The 20,480-nt window shown below is 40.7% G+C and overlaps 1 protein-coding gene across 11 annotated transcripts in view; it reads left to right on the forward strand.

Annotated features, from left to right (window-relative positions):
* Positions 1-20,480, forward strand: part of LOC132986699 (target of Nesh-SH3) — a 31,853-nt gene that overhangs the window by 3,322 nt on the left and 8,051 nt on the right. For 2 of the 11 annotated variants that reach the window (XM_061053274.1, XM_061053275.1), the window contains exons 2-7: positions 3,748-3,927; positions 4,736-4,804; positions 4,882-5,014; positions 6,757-6,947; positions 7,308-7,351; positions 8,146-8,194. In XM_061053274.1, the coding sequence (XP_060909257.1) occupies positions 3,748-3,927; positions 4,736-4,804; positions 4,882-5,014; positions 6,757-6,947; positions 7,308-7,351; positions 8,146-8,194 (666 nt within the window). Of the gene's footprint in view, positions 1-3,747; positions 3,928-4,735; positions 4,805-4,881; positions 5,015-6,756; positions 6,948-7,307; positions 7,352-8,145; positions 8,195-9,910; positions 9,977-10,183; positions 10,280-12,074; positions 13,869-15,300; positions 15,379-15,762; positions 15,952-16,755; positions 16,825-20,480 lie in introns of all 11 variants that reach the window. The other 9 variants (XM_061053264.1, XM_061053265.1, XM_061053266.1 and 6 more) reach the window with 9 other exon arrangements.

Raw genomic sequence — 20,480 nt, forward strand, 5'->3', positions numbered from 1 at the left:
ACTGCCCTTTACTCGCCAGCTAAATGATTTCAAACCCTCTCTGCTCTGTCTGGCGCGAGGGCTCGGAGACATTTTCACACTTCATTGCCTTAAATGAAGGTGACTTTTTTCACAAAGGGGCCATAAAACATCTGTCTGTGTCTCCGCTGTGTGGGAAGCCAAGACTCCTCTCCACCTCTCCACCTCTCCTCTTTTCAGAGCAGAAACCAGAGAGGCTGAAACATGTCAGAGCTGCATGAAATCACACACTAGTCATTCACAGGAGGAGGGATATCATGTGTGTTTGTGTGTGTGTGTGTGTGGATGGAAGGGCGTCATTTGCTGGCAGTTTGATTGATAGTATGGACGTGACGTTGTGAGATACATGGGTGTTTTTTTAGAGCTAGATGTCATACCAGTAAATGGGAGTTGATACCCTCATTTAGTCAGGGGGATTTACAATCTGCAGGGCTCAGCTGTGAGGTCCAGCTACTCAAAACCAGACAAATGGACGTGGCTTCATTATTCTATATTCCTTCCATCCATCAGGACTCAAACATAGTCCTCCAGGAAAAGGAAGAAAAGTTATCTTTCATTTCTTCCTAAAAAACAAAAACAAACCTTTTCGTCCTACCTTTTTGAAGGCTCCGCTTTATAGATAAAAAAAAAGTTCCCATGTAAGTTGATGCGAAGTCTTATTATGACCCGTGTTCTCTTACAACCCTCCTCGTCATCTGAACCGAGAACAGTTGAGCACAAGACCGCTGCCAGTGCTGGAAATCTGTTTTTATATCGTTTAGACAGTAAATCAGGACGTGCTCATGCCAGAACTACTCAATACTGTACAGATCCGCGCTTTAAGATTTGTTTTCAAGCACACATAAACATATCATGTTGCTCAGAAGCTGAGAGCAAAAACAAGTGTGTCAACCTGACAACCCCATTAACCCTACTCCCACACCCTGAGGATCATCTGTTACTGGCGGCGACTGCCAAGACCGAGCTTCCAGATTGATGTCGTTACTAATTGTGTGCCATATAAGGCAAAACAAAACAAAAAAGAGAAAAGGATGGGAAATCTGGTTAGATGTTTATTGAATGCTGTGGCATTGTTTATTGCGTGATCAGATTTGTTTACTGGCTAACTTCGAGCACAAAGATGGATTTACTCGCACTGTTATGGTTGCTAAATTCTCAGCCCGAGGGAAGAAAGCTCGCCTATGTCATGATGTTTAGATTGAAAAGGGATTCATTGTAACAATGAGGGTTACAGGATATTATACAAAACATCGTCACTCGCATCAAGAATGGGAATGACATTTGAAGAACTGTCTCCAGAACCTGTGACCAACACAGTGGAGAGCAACTTGTGGTTTGGTGTCTTGCTGTATGACACTTCTGAAATGTATATGCCAGCCTTGTGATAAGTGGACGACCCATTGATCCACAGCCATACCTTAAAGTCAGTGTCATAAGCTTGTTTTTTGTTTCCTTATGTATTCCACTTTATGTTAAAAAGAAATGTAAACTCAAACAATCGGCTCTGTTTCTCTCTGGTAGGCCTGTTAAGTGATGCATTCATGATTATTTAAGGCAGGATTATGGATTTAATTAAACTTTAGTTACATTCCCTTTGGTAAGGTTGTAAATCACCAGGCAAGCACACACACACAACATGACTGTATGGCTAAGCAGTTTTCCTTTGAACTGTCGTAGATCAATGTTATGACGGAGGATCAATTCCTGTCGCTTTATTCATTGTTCTCTGGAAAAACTGATAAGTTTTTACAGTCCCAGTGTTGGCCAAAATGACTTATGACTGAGTGTTGCAGGACTGGGCCAGGGATTGCTTGTACTTGAGTTTAAAAGCACAACCACCAGAAGTTTCCTAATGTTTAATACACTCCGAGCCCCTCTCACCCTGAGCCAATCTCACTTTTGTTTATCAGAAATATTGATGGGAAAATCAAAACAAATGCAGTTTTGATAGAAAACACATAGCTGGAAGAGTGTGGGGGTATTTTTTCTTATCCAGGGCTTCCCCCTCTTGCTTTCAGTGTCTGATTTGGCATCTTGAAGCTGTTGGCATTTATCCTCAAGCAAAATTCCATTATTTTCCATTATATCATTTGATGCTGAAATATTAACCAAGGACATGTGCTGTTGAAATAAAGTGCAGCACAAAGCATAATCCCTTGCCTTGTTGACTATGAGAATTGGAAGTTTGACCTCCCAAAAGACTCATTTGAGTTTTTCACAGAGGAATATGATTAAATCCAAGTTAATAGAGATTTAATTCAATTAACACATTTACCCTAAATATAACTTGATTTCAAAACACTCAAACCCTGGTTAAAAAAAATAACTTCAATATAATGAAAACAGTCTCAAGATGACAAACCTGTCTTTCTGTCTGTTACCAGAAAGTTCTTTGTGCTCACCATTTATCATCCTCGGCTGCATTGGTGTGGTTATTTATTGTTTTACATGTGCAAAGGCCAGCTGTCAGTCATAAGTCACGCTTCTGGTAGAGTTGCAAAAATTCAGCTAAAATTTCAGATTTAGACTAGCATGCCTGCTACAAATTGGATAATTGTTAGCATGCGCATTTCTTGGCAAGCAGCAACATGGTGAAAGCAAGTGATGAATAACAAAAAAAAAAGTCCTAAGATTGCTTATGACTTCACTTAATATGAAATGTTAAACAAAGTACACCATTATAATAAGCTAGCTTTGGAAAGTGACAACTTTATTTCAGCAATAGTCATTGGCACACATTGTTGTGGAAATGATATACTAAAGAGATTGAGATGCAATTTTGCAAAGCTGGTATGTAAAAAAATACAGATTTTTAGAATTTGTGCCTGAATGTAATAAGACTAAAAGATAGAAATCTACTGATCCACCTTTCAATGCTGTCACCAATTATTTCAAATGTGAGTTGGTCATGAGCACATACATTTTTTTAATGGTTGAGTGGTTAAGTTTGGACTCGAGTACTCTGCTGGTGCTTTCTGTGCAGTCTCTGACCTCAAACTAAGTCAAGTTGTTTATGCCTGCTTTGACCAGTAATAAACAAGCTGTCTTGGCTTTGCTTTATTCTTACACGCCCATTGATGCCTGATGTTTTCTGAGGTCTGTTCCCTGGCTCTACTGATTAGGACTGTTTTGTGTAGAAGTCAGCTCTGGAAGAAAATGTGAGGGTTCTTGTAAAGTGACGTCAATGTGCTAAGATGTCATTTGTGTGCCAGCATGATATCACATCCTTTTCTTCTCAACACAAGCTTTTGTTGCCTTGCTAAGGTTTTAATAACTCATGCTCACAGATTTAAACTTATAGAAACATAATTTACATTTCAGAAGCTTTTTCTGAACCCACTAACACCACATTTAATATATTATATTATATAATATAGGGTGTTTATGATGCTTTAAGTGGCAGATACAGTTAAAAGGCACTCAAAATATGAAATACTTCTTCATGCAATGTTCACCTTGAATATAATCTCCATTATTAGTTTTCAGTAGAACTTACAACTCAGCAGGTTTTAAAAACCAGCAACATCTGTGACTACATGCATCCCTTTCATGCACCTGTGAGGCTATGGGGAGTCGAAGTTTTGGATTGGAAAAGTCAAGGTTGTACAAATAATGACTTTTACATAACTCTCTGATACTGGTGACACAAACGGGAAGCAGAGAATATGGTACGTATATAACATGGTAAACTTTCCATTGGAACAAATGTGTCCTCTTTTGCCTCCCCAGTGAGACGTCAGAACATGAAAGTCCGTATCAACGCCACAGGAGACACCATCGTGATGAAGTTTTTGCGTCCCAACTCCGACACCAAGCTCGAGGGCTACATCCTCGGCTACGGCAGCAGCATGTTCTCCAAACAGTTTATTCAGCTGCCTGAGAACGGACAGCTATATGAGACAGAGTTCGGTAAGGCTTTTGATACGTATGTTTTTAAAGTTTCTTTTGAGAGGTGAAAAACATCTGCTGTGTCTCCTATGATGCACATGTGAATTGCATTTTAACCTTTTTAGTCATGGTAAAAAGAGAAAGATGTTCGAGCTCTGGGGATCTATAAATCCTTAGTTTGTTCTTCCCAAGCAGCAACCTCTGGGGCTGGAAAATGAAGCCAAGGTGGAAGTGCCAAAAACTGCAAGTCTGCAAAAGACACTTAAGGTTTAAGGCAGGTTAGCCCATGTCCACATTCATGGTATCTTTTAAGAGAGTTTAAATATTTTTTTAAGCCACACATTCAACTATATTAAGGCAAAAACCCGAACAGAATTTTGAGGTGAAGTACCGTTTGGGTGGTGCTAGCAGTCTGTTGGGTGTTACCTAAGCTTAGGGCTTTCGGTGTAGCCAGGGGATGTCCATACAAACAAATTGTTCCGAATTATCTGGGCTGAGACCCTGTTTTTAAGCCCCTTGCATGTTTACAGTCCCGCTAGTCACTTCGGAGGTGAAAACTGAGATGAAAGATGACATCATGTACTTTTATGCAATTATTTATTTACAGAAATTAATTACAAGCTTAATGAAATTTGGTGATAGCCAGTGGGAGTTTATGTACGAGTTATAAAAATAAAATAAAAACCCTCATGCTTCAAAAATAAAAGACTGTGATGTCCGAAATCCAAAAAGCAGACGCTTGAAAACAGCTGTCGTAAAAAAAAAAAAAAATGGTTGTAATCCTGGTGACTATAATGTGTGCGTCTTGTGAATTCTCTTCTCTTTTTAGATGCTGAGCCCAAGTACCTTATAGCTGTCCAGCCCATCCCAACCAACGACGTGAAAAAGCACTGCACAGGTAATGCGTTTATCATGAAGGTCACATAGTAAACATAGATTTAAGAAAGTGAAAGTACAATGTTATTTTCTTTTCAGGTAAAGTGGAACTGGAGAAGCCACTGCACTTAGTCATTGGGTCGGTAACGCCAACTTCAGTCCTCCTGTCCTGGGGGACCCTGCTGAAAACCCCCTATGAAGGCAATGTCATGAAGGACTGTCTTGAGGATGGGTAATCTTCCACACAAGCAAACACATACTCGCTATCCTTTATCATACACTGTGTTTAGGCTCAGCAGCTGAGTATATCCTACAGAGAAACAGCTGGTTTCAAACTTTGAAAAACAGTACCAAAGCATTAAGATTTCAATAAAAGCCTTTTGATTTCATGTAAGTGGTTGTAACATAGTTTAGATGAGCGTAGAAACAGATGGTGGAAGGATAGGTGACTCACACACTGTTGAACACACAAACACATGTCGGTTTGGGCACCGACTCGGGTAAAACTGCGTTAACAGTAAATGATTCACATGAGTCTCTCAGGTTACTGAGCAGGAGTCCACCCTTACATCATGCGGCACAAACCCATTCTGAAAACTTTTGATGAGAAACTCTATACCTGCATTTTGAAACAAATCTCCTCTTTTGTCAAGCATAGTTTTATGTTCTGAATAAAGTTACAAAGCCATCAGCCCTTTAATGCGAGGAGTATTTTCACATCATCAGGATGATGTTTCCTGCCCGTCAGAAAAATTTCAGATGGACAATTTGCTATTTTTTCCGTAAAGGACAACTTTGTCAGCATTGGTGTAATGAATATTGAATACTGATTGAAAGGAAAACTGGGTTTATGGTATCCTGAAATAATTAGCAGCACTTCCTTGACATTAGCTGTGAGTGCTCCTTAAAAGGGTTTAAATGTCTACAGCTTAGGGATGTGCGTGGTTAGTAGACTAAATTATTAAACGTCATCACCCTCTCTAGTTGGCAGTTAAATCGTCTACACACAATATGGTTTTGAAAAGTGTTTGTCTGTGTTAAAGGTCCCATATTCTGCTTTTTCTGGTTTTATATGCTCTTTAGTGTGTTCTCCAAGTGTCCTGTGCATGTTTAGGCACATCTATGTGCAAAAATTCAAAGTCCGTGGAAACGCGGCTTCTCCTACGTCCTCCTGTTAGCTGTAGCATTAGCTGCATGTAACGCTCGGTTCTAGCCCCCCTCGATAAAAATGTGTCAGTCCGACGTCATTGTCAGTGTGAGATCACTGATCTAAGCCCATTGGCTCTAAGCCCAAATTTATGTTGAAATTTCCGAGACGCGTGCTGAGCAACTGACCAATAACGACAGAGTGGATCGGCAGACCAATCAGAGCAGACTTGGCCCACGTGGGGTCGAACAGTGGGGGCTCAGCAGAGCGTAGCTGACGGACTCAGAGCGGAGAGGGAGCAAGGAGGAGCAGTACATGAAAACAGACACTTTTTTCGGACTTTAGCTATTGTGAATGTACAAAAGTAGGAACATAGATTAAATATACGAACCCCAAAAAGGGCAGAATATGGGCTCTTTAAGTAAATTGCTAACTTTGCTTAGTGTTTTACCTTTAGACATGTCAATCTTAATTTAAATTTCCACCAGTAAATTAGTCGGAATAGGGTGACAATATGTCTTTGAGACAAAAAGGCAAATTCATTGACTTTTCACCATTTGAATTTCTATATTCACTTTTTGTTTTTCTTGAAAAACAGAATTGGATGTTTATCATGTTTTGTGCTGGGCGAACCTGAAGAAGCTACAGGTGAAACGCGCTGTTTGCGCACAATAAAAATATAGTAAAGTTGCCTGTCTGATTGTTTTTTCATGATTTGATCCTGCAGCCGTGAGCACCTGGGAGCGTGTTCAGGCTGTGCACGGGGTACCCTGTTGACCATAGCTTATGAATGTTTATCAAGTTCAGTTTTTCTGTCTTTGGCTCAGACACTACACGGTGCGTTATCGTGAGAGGAACAGGAAGTGGAACTATCAGACCTGCCCAACTAGTGACACCGTCATTGACCATCTGAAGCCTAACGCAGTCTATGAGTTTGGTGTTCAGCCCAACTCTAAAGATGGCACTGGAGTGTGGAGCAAACCAGTCATCCACAACATAAGCTCAGGGGGCATAGAGGGTAAGTGTGATGCAATGGATGGATTGTCGTGTATTGACATGTGGACAAATGTGGCAGTGTTGTTATTTTTTAGGGCTTTTTGGCCTTTATTAGACATTAGGACAACTTTGTAAGGAAAGAGAGAGAATGGAAGAGACATGCACTAACAGTGTCAGAATTGGGATGTTTAGGAGATACAGTCCTGCTTGATCAAAAACATCTAGTGGAAGCTTGTATTATTTCACAACTGAAAAACTTTCCCTTTACATTTTTTTAAAAATAAAATGCATCTTAACAAGCTTGTAATAGTGTTTCATAAAGTCCATTCACTTTCATTGTATTCCTCTGTCCTGATTTGATTTTCTTGTGTCACATTTCTAGAGAAGGCCATCAGGAAAATCTTTAACCGTCCAGTCCCCCCTGTGGTATGTATAGGACTAAATGAAATTATTATCAAAACATATGCAGCCCATTCTACTAATATTATGAAGTCCTTTTTCTAAATGTCTTTCCATTTGTGTCTTTTTTACTGCTTTGTGATACAAGTTGAATTTGCCAAATTAAATCTGTCATAAACTTGAGACTGAAGTGAAGCACTTAGACTGCACAGGTACACTTCTCTTCAGAATAAATATTTTTGGGAACAGGGTGTATATTTGGAAGTGACCACATGCTTTAGAGTCCATGGTGTGTACTTTGTTGAGCTTGTACAATTCTCTGGGTTGTTTGCCTCATTCATTTTCCATCCAACTGCAGAATGGAAACAGCACCAGTCAGCCAGGACCGGCCAAGCCAACAGAGCAGTCTATAGCTAGCTAACTTTTGGAGTGGAACAAAATACGGGGGACAAATAGGGAGATAGAGGGATGATGATGACGATGATGATGATGATGTTGAAATGAGTTTAGAGGAGAAGGGTGGCACTGATTTACCGACAGTGCAGGGGTTATGTTTCACATGCTTCCAGCTCTGTTCTCGTAAAACATCACAGCTGCAGAGAATCTGACACAGCCCTCCCCTAACCGACAGAAACCTTGAATAACAAGCTTTTCGCCAGGGATTTCACCAATAGAGTAGAGGGGTCTACGCATTATGAAACACAGAGAAAGCCGCAGAGAAAGAGATGAGATTGAGTTCATATGCTTATACTGACTATGTTGTTATAATAGGAAAGACTATGACCAATAAATGTCCTTGTTTTTTTCCCTCTGCCCTTTAGAAGCCGCTAACGCCAGATCAACTCCATTTCCCCTTTGCTCCTCGTCATGGTAAGCCAATAGAGGTTTGTTGCTTTTGGTCAAACCCACTGGACCCTTTTCAATACATCAGCAGAATTTTTTTTTATGTACTATGATTTATCACTGCTGAGCAATGTCTGTTTGAACCTTCCCATTGACCCCACATTTAAGACTCATAACTGGAAGAATTTTCACTAAAACTTTGATTTATTGTTTTGCTGAAGGGACTTCACTTTGTTGAGTTTTTTTAAAATTCAGAATTTTTTCTTTGATAGTTTATTGCAGGTCTCAAGTATGGTTCAGATGTTTTCAAACTTTGACCATGATGGAGATGGAAAAGAATTTCCAATCAGTATCAATAGACACAATGTTACCCAAAAACCCCTAAAAAAGGTTAATCAGAAATGATTTTGAAGCAAATTACATTAAGGTTTTGGCATAAGGAGAATCTACTCCAAGTGACACTAGAAACTTCTTTAGCTGACCACTTACGAGCATTAATTATCTGCTCCTATGTTCACATATTTTGCATTGGAAACCTGAAAATTTAGTTCCAAATGACCCCCAGGTTTTTGGATAGACTGCGTACATCTACATGCTGCCCCTTAAATGAATCCCAGGAGACCCCATTTACAATAGCAATCGAGTCTCTTAAGCTGTGTACACACCAAAAGCACAACATGGCCTCTAGCTACGGTTGTGGTAACTGCCGTTATGCTAGATAACTTGGTGTACACATCTTGTGCCTTTTCTTCGGTTTTTTAATGCCGTTTTGGTGCCGAAACAAATGTACTATAGTCACGAGTATTGGGGTAGCTGGTTGTTTTGGTTAAAGGCCCCAATCTCTTGATATAAAGATTTGTGAAAAATCAAGGGAGGATTTGATTGGGGAAATTTACTTCCGGAACCAGAGCTACCGTAAAAGTGGATGGTCATTGTTAAGCTCTATCTCTGTTAAAAAAATCTACATTTTACTGCTACAGAAGCTCAAGACTGCAATGATTACTTTCTCCTCAATTCCTGGCGTTATCATCTTCTGTTAATGCTGATTGGCTGTCAAATTTGTTGCTGAAGTTGAATATATTTAACTCACGGGTAGACATGAAAATCAGGGCACTAGTGTAACAATTCTATGTAGTTGCATAGCATGACAATGAAATTTGTTAGTGTACACAGCTCTTGGCCAATATACAAAACATACTTTAATCAATCTTACATCCATTCTAGCTCTACTGAAGGAACTTAGTCTACTTTGACCTCTGAACAGAACACTTCTACCAGCAGCTAGAACATCACCCAGCCCATGTTTTTGCTTATTTCATTGGCTTAGCTCCAAAACAAACAAAGTACACTACTAACCGTGCAATTTACAACAGGCAGAATAAGTTAACGACTAGCTGGCTAACATATTATAGAAGTTAAAGTACCAGATGTTACCTTTGTCAGTTGGTGATCCAAAACAGGCTAAAAAGAATGAATATTACCCGCAGGGGTATAATAACATGTCTTCCCCATTCCATATTAAGGTCTTGTTATTGCTGTGTTTACAGCTCGTGTCCGCAGCTTCCATGAGGTCAAACAGCCTGAGATACCAGTTATTTGTACTGGGATTGAAGCCAGAATTATTTTACAGTTACTTTAGTTTGCAAGAAGATTATTCCTTAACATGACACTTTTTTTCAGCATATTATGAACTTGTTTACTGTGTGACTCTGACTTAAATCTTTCCTCCTATGTTCTTGTCAGTTCCCCATAACAGGACCAAGAGCAGAGTAACACTCATCAGGGAAATATCCCCAAAGACAACTCTTGGTAATTCAATTTCTGACCTAAAACTGGATTAAGAAGTCAGACAAAAACTCTTGTCCTTACTCCTGACTTATTCTACATGACTTCTCTATTGCTATCCTGCAGATCTTGGCTCCTCTTTATTGTTCAGCAGGTTTTTTTGTTCATTTCACAGGACATATACAATTAAAACGTGTCTCCTGGTCTTCTAATGCACACTATATTTCTCAGCTCCAACCACAACTACTAGGCAGGAATCTCTGTCAACCCCTGGACCCAAACTACCTGTGGTCACCACACTGCCTATCGGTAAAAAAGACAATCACGGTTAGTTTATAAAAAAGCTTCATGGCTCTTACTGTGGCAGTATGCAGTCATAAACTTGGCCTTCAATAACTGAGATGCTGTCAGTGCTTCACAATGTCCTTGTAACGAGCTGCATGAGCAAGAGCAGCATGCTCTGTGTCAGTACAGAAGCTAGACTTTCCAGAGGAAGCCCATGGTGTCAGCTGATTGGGTTGTAGTGACAGTAAGATAGGTGGCCTTAGCTGCATGGCATTTTAGCAAAGTGACTAATCTTGGAAGGATTCATAAATCCTGCAAATTGCTCAGTGAAAACCTTCATTTCATATCTCAAAAAGACGCTGTATCAAACTGTCCCTGTATCTGGCTGTGTCATGTAAATGACACAATATTGCAACTGAGTTTGGGAACAGTGCATACACAGTATATTAATACATCATACCCTTCACTACTCAGTTTGCAATAATGTCTTTTTCTCTCTATTTTAGCTCATCACAAAGCTTAGACTTTTGCTTTCAATGCAGTACAGGCACTGGTGTGAAGTCTGCATGAACAAACTGCATGAACCAAAAATGTAATTCTCTCCAGCAGGAACCCAAGCAGAATTTTCATGTTCTACCTTTCTTCTTCTTTTATGTCCCCTCAGTAAACATTTATAATTTCTTTTTTATTTGCAGGTGGTCTTACTTCTTACAGAACAACGCTACAGTAAATAAATGTCACTCTCCCTTTCTCCGACTTCCTATTTCCTGTCTCTTTTATTCTGTTTCACTGAGGATAACTTTTGATCAGATTGAACAATCAATTTAATTTGGTCCATAGAAAGGCCACAGAAAACAATCAACCAGCAACTTTCAATCTCTAATGTGTCATAGCTTCTTAAAGGCACAGCAAATGGATTTCAGTGGCCTTCGCTCTCAGGCATCCTGGACCTGGTAGCTGTGTCTGTCTGTAGTAACACGGCTGTTACACTGCAAAGACCTCCATATGGTCTGTCTTCCTTTGAAATTGGAGACAAGTGCCAGGCAGAAGCTATTGTGTAACTTTTGCTTTAGTCCAGATTAGCTCTGTGAGTTCTCAGGCCAAAAGCTGTTGGCACTTCATCGGCTCTAAATGTCAGCTGTTCCCTGGCTGCTTTTATGTCTGACACCAAACTTCCACCAGATACGTGTGCATTGCGTGTCCGCTCCGGTCCGTTTTGGCTCGGTGCACCCTCGTCCGTCAACATCCACCGGCTGTGCACGGAGAGCATAAAGGATTTCCCACGATAATTTAACAAACTAACTAGTGACAGTGCGAGATAATACGATGAATGTGGTATAAAACTCTATAAACACATAAACAAACACACAAACAGTAATTTTTCTGAACCGTAAAAACAGAGTGTTTTATTTTGAAAATTTACCGGCTGTTTTAATGTTGTATCAGTGTCTGACTTCCCGTCCCGCTTGTTCTTTTCGGTGCTAAATTGATGCAGCGGGCTCCGGCAAAAATAGAAACCTACGTATCTGCTGCGGAGGGCACCAGACTGGCCTGAGCTCAGACGGAGCTGAGACGCAGCGCAGCGGACCCAGTGGAAGCACACACACTGAGTAAAATGAAAACCTATCACCTCCGCTGTCAGACCGGAGCGGAGACAGACCAGACACGCATCTGGTGGAAGTTGGCCGTTACTTTCATCATATTCTAGAAACTATAATACTATTTTGTTTTATTTCGTAAAGAAATCCTGCATCCTGAAAATGATACCTGAAATAATATAACACCACACTGTTGTGGCTTCACTCCCATATTTTCTCTCTCTCACAAAATCCAACAGGAGGAGACCACTCCAGATCTCTTTTTCCTCCTTCCCTGGAAATCCCGTTAGCTCCCTTGCCAGCCCCCCAGGAAAATGTGGAGAATCCAGAAACTCAACCAAACCCTCAGCTTCAGCCAGAGCATCCACATCTTCCACAATCACAGCCCCAAACCCCTAAGGCTCAAATTAAGAACTGGGCCACGACCAAGCCTCAACAACATCCTTCACAAACATCACAGTCCATACCCCATACCCAACCAAAAATGCAACCTGAACAAACATCCCAGTCCAGACCTCAGACAAAACCAGATTCACAACCAACATTCCAGAAGACACCTGACACCCAACCCCGACCACAAATCAAACCAGCTTCCAATCCTATAGCAGAGCTGCATCCCAAACCAGCATTCCAACCCACTCTACAGACCCAACCACAACCAAAATTCCATCCAGCCACCAAGCCCATACCCCAGATCAAGCGGAATACCCAACAAACATCCCAACCCATACTACAAACTCAACCCCAACCAAAACTCCACCCAGGCTCCAGTCCCATACCCCAGACCAGGCCAAACCCCCAACCAACATCCCAACCCATTCTACAGACCCAACCACAACCAAAACGCCATCCAATCTCCAAGCCCATAACCCAGATCAAGCCAAAACTCCAACCAACATCCCAACCGATAATGCAAACCCAATCACAACCAGAATCCATGCCCATAAATCCGACCAAGCCAAAACCCCAACCAACATCCAAGTCCATACCCCAGTCCAAACCCCAAGCAACAACTCAACTCATGTTACGACACATTCCTCAATCACAACCCCCTCCAGCATCCAAATCTGTTCTCCCGATCAAACCAAAACCCCACACAACATCCCAAACCATACCACATACCGTATCACAACCACATCCTCAACAAACCTCCCACCACAAACCGCAGATCAAACCAAAGACCCATCAAACACCTCATCCCAATCTCCATACCCTTTCTACTTCAGCAGCTCACACAAAACCCTATTTGCAATCAAAGCCTAAAACTACAACGCGGCTCCCGACTGAACACAAACTTCAACCAAAACTCCAGCTAAAACATCAGGTCCATTTTCAAACACAACCACATGCTAAGACCATGACCCCGGCTAGGGTTCAAACAATAACCCATCCCACAATCATGACACACCCACTGACACCTCAACCAACACTTCAGCACATACCTCAGACCCAACCAGCACTACTGAAGATTAATGTCAAACCCCAACATCAACCAAAATCTTACTCCACAGTTCAGCCTCAAATCAACACACAATCTCAACCAAAGATTAACCCACAGCCTCAACTAAAAAGAAGACCTGTGACTGAAGGAACAACTAAGCAGCAGTCAAAGAAGCATCCCAAGCCCAAAAAAAACCTTCAAACCTGGGACAAAACTAAGCCTAAAACACAGCCTAACCCGAAGAGCCAATCCAAGCCTCAACCATCACCTCAACTAAATAAACAAAAGCTTCAACCACATTGTCAACCAAAGAACCAAACGAGGGTCAAACAAACTCACACAAATAATAAACAGTTGCCACAATCACAATATCCTATAAAGACCCAAACCCAACCTGCACCTCATTCTAAACATCTTCTTAAGCCTCTACCTCCACCAAAGGCTCAGTCTAAGTCCCAACTTGATCCTCTACCCAAGCCACACCCTACATCTAGGTCCCAACAACAATCTCAACCAGGGCTTCAGTTTGAGACTCAGTCCAGGAGCTACTCTGATACCTCCAACGTCACACCAAGGCAGGCTGTTGCTACGGGTAAAGACCCTACCTTTTGCCATCCGCAATCCACACATCAAGTATTGAGACCTCATCTAAAATTTCACTTTAAAAGGGGCATTTGAGTTACATTTAAATTATATTATATTTGGTATTCTAAGAAAAGTTAGGGCTGTCGCGGTAACCACAAAAATGAATTACCATGATATTACAAGTCAACTTCGGAGCATGTGAGGCCACTGTGACGACTGCACGTGAAGTCACCTCACCCCTCATCATGTTCAGACGGAAACAATGGTAACTGCACTGGTACCTAAACCGAAAATAATTTTGCACTTCAGGAACAGTTCGGCCTTTAGCCAAATGAAAAAGGAAAACCAGCTAATTTAGATGAAGCAATTTGTAAAATGTGCGACAAAAAGATCCCTATGAACAAGCAAATGCATAACATTTTTGGTCTCACATAACAAATAGTATCTTGGCCACAAGTTATTTTTTAAATTGTGACTTTTATTTATTTGATCTTTGATCCTGGTGTTGAAACAAAGCACCGTCACGGCAAGAATTATATCCTCCTTGGCCTTTTGCCTACTAAAAAAGCACAAGGCGTTTTTAAAACCTGTTTAGTACGATTTGGCTACAGAATACATAATGACAGGATTAGTACTTACTTAATGTCAAAACTGGCATCTCCCATCTCTCTCTCTCTCACTGATGGTGAAGTGATTCTACTCTTGTGGTTTTGTTTGTGTCTTGATAACAAGACTCCCCACAAAAGGCTCACCTGCTGTGATAACAGAGTCGCCACGTCAACGCTTAAATAGGAGTTTTGTTGTGTTGCACGGAAGAAAAAAACTTAAAAACTGTTTGCAAATCTGCACCAAAGGTTTGCAAATCAGTGCTCACAAATTTCTAATCTGCGGGGAAGGTTTCCTAAACTGTGTGCAGAAATTTGCATTGGAAATCCGTTCACACAGTTTATAAATGTGTGCGCTCAGTGGGGTCTGGATGATGTTAATGTCCGTGCAGCCTGTCAGCTCTTGCTCTCTCTCTCTTTCACACACTCTTATTGCATAATGTATTCTATTTCATATATTCTAAAGACAAATCGTACTGTACAGGTTTAAAGTTAAGTTGTCAACCACTGATTCACAAAAAAATTTGCTAAATAGATAAAAAAAAAAGGGATTGTGTGATAGGTCTATTGCATCGCTGCATGGGGAATTTCTTTACCGCGACAGCCCTAGTCATAGTTCAGCTTTGTCTGATGTAAGATATTTTTAAGGATATCCTGATTAAAGCAAATACCCTTACCCACCCTGCAAGGATATTACCTAACAATTATCTCCTTGCATTTCAACAAATAAGGGTAGGATATGCCCCCTTTAAAAGTTAATAATATAATCATGTAAATGCAGTACTATCTGATTATAATAGTATATAGATAAATAGTGAGTTTTCTTTCATACAGCTCCTAGTCCACCAGAAGAGGGCAAGCCTCTACCAAGACCTGCCCTGGCTACAGAGAAGGCTGGTAGTAATAATCAGGGTAAACACCACAAGTTTGTCCCATCACCATCTCTGCTTCCGTAAAGTCACGTGAAACCCAGTTGTCCCTCCAACCATTGGATGATATCACTGCTTTCCTCATCACCATCTCTATCCTACCACGCCACACAACCCACCCTTCATTGTTTCTTTCTCTATGTGTGCCTCCATTTTCAGACCAGCACACTCACCTCACCTGTGCCCACTTACAACCAGTCCCGTCTTGCTAGCTCTCCAGTCTCTCATCTGTGCCTCTCTATTTCATTCATTGTCCAATCTTCATTGTTTTCACTAATGTGCTTTTCATTGATTTCATCTAGGTAAAGATGTCATGCTCAAACGTTGATTTCCCCTAAACTCATTAATTGCCTTTCTGCTGATCTAGGTACTGGTTTCGTCAAATCATCCATTGCAGAAGTTCCTCAATCTCCTATTAGCTCATCAGTTGCTCCAGCAGGAAGAAACAGCACTCAGTCTCGCAGCGGGGTTCCTCCAAATTCCAATCATAAAAGTGTCCGACCATTTTCTCCATCCAAGAAACTCACCTCCTCTCAAAGCTCCAGCTCACCTGGTGGTAATCGATTACTCACTTTCCTTTCTCTCATCCTCTCTTGCCTTCAGTAATCCTCTCCTTTCAGCATCTTCTTACGTTCCTGCTGCAGCCGTGCATCTACTGAAGACAAACAAACTGTCTTTTGGTTTAGAACAAGATCTTTGCTTAAATGTATGAAGTAGATGTTTGGACAATTGTTCCTTTCCACCAGACTTTTTCCAATCTTCTGCTTTAACTCATCTTTTGTTTGGAGGGGCGGCCCCCAACTGATAAACCTAGGGGAAACACTGCCTCTTAACATCCATATGTTCTCACCGCTCTGCCACATGTGCGCGGTGTGTATTTCACAGCTTTACCACGAGCAGCAGTGGTGTCTCTGGGGTCGGGATCGTTAACATGATTTACGGACCCGCTCGCTGGCCGGGTGGGAAGTCTGGCCACAGCACTGGCCAGGACACACCACATTTTACACCAGCCATGCCAAGCCAAGCACTGTGCAGACAGAACAGCCACCACAGCCAAGCGCACTCTCTCTCCCTATCTCCGTCAAATGCAGCACATATTCCGGAAAGAGTTTCAGAAGTGCAGAGAATTAAAATGTCAAACAATATAATATATGGTTTGAAGTCATAGCAATTCCATGTGTATATCCTGAACATCTGTCGAACTAGGTTACAAACACAAACACATTTCCAGCTTTATTACCACTGATGTTAGACTTGAAGAAAACAATGAGTAAGAAAGACAAAGCCTTTTTTGACCTCTTGTTTGGCTGTTTGTAACAAGACACAAAACATTTTATAATAGACCTTTTTCTTCTTTCAGCAGTCGGTGGAGCGCATCACAGGGGCAATGCTCTTGCTAAACCTGCGGTGTGGCCAAGAGAGAAACCTGGTAAAGACAAGCCAAGATAATTGCCTTTCAGTGTTCCTCACTCACTAACCAAAGAGGCACTGGTGTGTCCACCCCACATGGCCAAACTGATCTTTGCTTCTGCCACAATCTTCTCATAATTTTGAACTTGTTTGTCAGTGTGACTTTTTGCATTTGCATTGTTAAAAAAAAAATCCCTGCAACTTAACCTCGACTGAGACTGAAGCGTTAGAGAATTCTTAATTTGGCAATACCTAGACCTTCATATTGTTTAGTCACCTGCACATATGGAACTGTAATCACGAGGTGGTTTGTATTAGTTTAAGAAGAGCTTTAGCATTCTTGTACTCAAAAAGGTGGATGTGTCTTTCCCCTTCTTTTGGTGGGTTACATTTTTTCCGTTCCGCCAAGCAGGCTCAGTTAATTTGAGTAATGAAATCCATCTTAAGCAGTAATACAAACCACGTCTAGACCACATGTATTAATGGTGACGCTGTGCTCACTCCTTGTTGTTTGGAGTTGTGAAGAGAGGTTGTGCTTCAGTCCCATGTCACAGCTGGTGTGTGTTATTTCTGGAAACTTGGAAAGTTTCAGAGGTCTTCAAGGAGTCACAAGGTTCTCTTGAAGCAACTCTAAGGCAGAAATAGTCATTTTGCCTACCACCATGAACATACATCTAAGAAGAAAGCTGGTAATGACAGTTACCTTAAAAGTCATAGGTGTAGTTCACCTTCCTGACCCCATGCACTAAGTGATAACCCCACAAAACATTATTACTTCTTAAACCAAATAGTAGCCTTTGTTTTTGTTTTGAGAGCGTGTTTGCAACAGTTTTTAGAGCTCAGTTTACAATAACTCTCTACAATAACTGTAATGGATTACAAGCTCTTTATATAGTGGACTTTAGGTATAACAAGGACACTGTCCATCTACAAATGTGTTGCAAAAACCGAAACCTCTGTCAGTTGTGTAGTCGGATTGAGGTGAACACACGTTCCAGCCTTCACTCGAAACTGAAGAAATCATCAGGGCTTCATACAAAAAATGTTTTCACATAAACAATAAAACAGTCTTTATCAATAAATGAGAGTTGGAGAGTCATCCTCTCCATCTTCCGAATGCAGTCAATGCTCGAGTTTGAGTCTAAGTCAACAATGACCGCAGTGATTTGAGACACCAGTATGTAGTTTAGGTTGGAATATTTTCCTAGACTATAAATAAATATCCTGTTGTTGCATGTGTTTTTATTTATTTCTTTTACGATTTTTCCAAAAAATAGTTTTCAACCGCAACCAGGGCTCACACCACTGCTTCTGTTTAACATTACAGATGTGAGTCTGGGACTTTCGCACTTGAGAGATTTGATCTGCCGTTTGAAGGGTTTATTATGGACCGCAAACCAAAAACACCCGCTGTAGAAACTGTAGCACTCCAAACAGATCATATCATATAGATCGTAGACACATAGTTGACATGGATGTTGTTGACCTCAGATCTTATCACATTACAACCCAGTGCCTGCCCAGTTAAGCATGAGGTAACTCTTATGAGCTGTCAGGTGGGCATAGTGTGCAGTCCTGACCCCAGAAGCAATGGATTCACTTTGTCAATATAATGGAAAATACTAATTTACTAATTTAACAAATCAGTCCAAAAATGAACCAATTAGGATGGCATTATGATACACCCACGACCCGTGACTGCATCCGACAGTGTAAACCTATAGTATAAAACTTTAGACAGTCGAAAGTTTTGTTGTTTTTTGTGCTCATTGATCCTTATTGTCATTTGAGTTTAACCACATCGTTAAACTATTTGCCTTCTAATCTTGGAATAACTTTTTATTCTATGATGGAACATAGTTTTTCTGCATTTTTTAAGTCTGCATTAAAGTGAACTTATAACCAAAACAGCAGGCACAGACCAGCGACAAACAAAACTTAGCATTTAAAGATATACTGAACTATCCTGATCATAATAATCCACCAAACTGAGTCCCCACCATTTAAATCCAGTAAAAGATTTAATCCAAACATGTTAAATCCATAACGATCCACGGAACTGTTAAAAACCTCCGCTATTCCGCTGGCCTTTTCATGACACTAGATGGCGGCGTATAACTGCCAATGAGAACCTTTTTTAAAAGGAGGCGCCTCCCCCTGTTCTGAGGACCAATTGAACGCAACTGTGCCAATTTCTGAAATCTCTTGTAGCCAATGAAATTCTCTAAACATGGATATGTTGCTTCTATCAATACTTCAGGCTGATTTCTTTATGCACACACTAAGATTGATTGATTTAAAGTATGAGTGGTTTTCAGAACTGCATTAAGCATTAATAAGGTGATATTTATGAGTCATTAATTATTTGGAGAAAACAGACACATCTATGTTAAATTAGACATTAAACACCCCCCATATACAGTAGCTGGAATGGAATTATCCTTGTGCTCGACTATGAGAGTGGTAGTCGACTGAGGCCCTGACAAACGAATCGTCGAGTACTCAACTACATCGGGTCAGGCAGCCCTACTAGTTTCCATAGGAATGACCAAATATTAGGTTGCGCTTTCCTGTCGTAGCACATCCCTGGTTATTTGTACAGTATATCTTGAGACAGGCATTTAGTTAAGGAGGTACTCCTAGATCGTATTTTTAGAGTTAATCAGTGACTTGTTGGCAGATGTTTCCGTTTGTTTGGCATCAACTCCTTTCTCTTGCCAGAGGAGATGCCAGAGATCACTGATTTATGCCGACCAGCAGGAGGTCAGCTTCAGGGAGGAAACAAATCCAGGAGAAATGTTTCTGCCATGTTTTGGCCCTAAATTACAAAATGTTGTCGACAGAAGGACCCCTTGATGAATCTCTGAGATAAGAAACGACAAATGGCAAAGGGAGTGGATGCTCTGGAGGTGAATCACTACAGTTAAATGGATGATCTCAAAACAATTCAGCTGTACAACATTTCCATGTGTCAAGCCTCCCAAAGCTTTTCAGCCTCCTCTAAGATATCATAACAAGGTTTGAGGATACACTTCTTTAACCACACTAAATCGTAGCAGAACCTTCATGTTAACACATCTGAGTTTCACAACTTGCACTGTATCCATTGTGTTTTCATTGCGAAGCCTTGTTAGTCTTTGTGATCACTTCTCCAGTTCACTAAATCTAATCAGTCCCTTGTGTTCATTAAACAAGTCTAGAGTCAAACTGATTTGAGTTTCTTATGATGGCTTGGCTTGATCTTTAATTTCTCTAGGGTTCAGGGATTTTGTAAAATGCTTGGTTGTCAAAGTGAATTTGGTCCAAATTAGTTTATCACAGAAGGGGGTCAAAATCCTATTTACAAAATATTGGCCCTTCTCCCTTAATTTCCTGATTCAGATTCAACAAGGATTTTAAAATTCCAGAGTTTTTCTTTGGGGGATCTTGGGTGAGTGGTTAAAAGCACAACTTAATGGTTTCAAGGCTGTTAAACACTGTCATGGTTTTCATTAGTCATAGACGGTGGTGGTTGTCTATGGCAGCACTTCATAAAGAATTAACATGCAATCTGCTTGGCTTTTATGTGCTTTATTGTTGTTTGTATTAAGCCTGTGTTTTTATTTTCATTTTTCAGAACACAGTACAAGTCTGCAGTCCTCTCTCTGCTTAATGTCTCCCAGTCTTTGAACCTAT

This window comes from Labrus mixtus, chromosome 13 (genome assembly GCF_963584025.1).
Source record: "Labrus mixtus chromosome 13, fLabMix1.1, whole genome shotgun sequence".
NCBI lineage: Eukaryota > Metazoa > Chordata > Actinopteri > Labriformes > Labridae > Labrus > Labrus mixtus.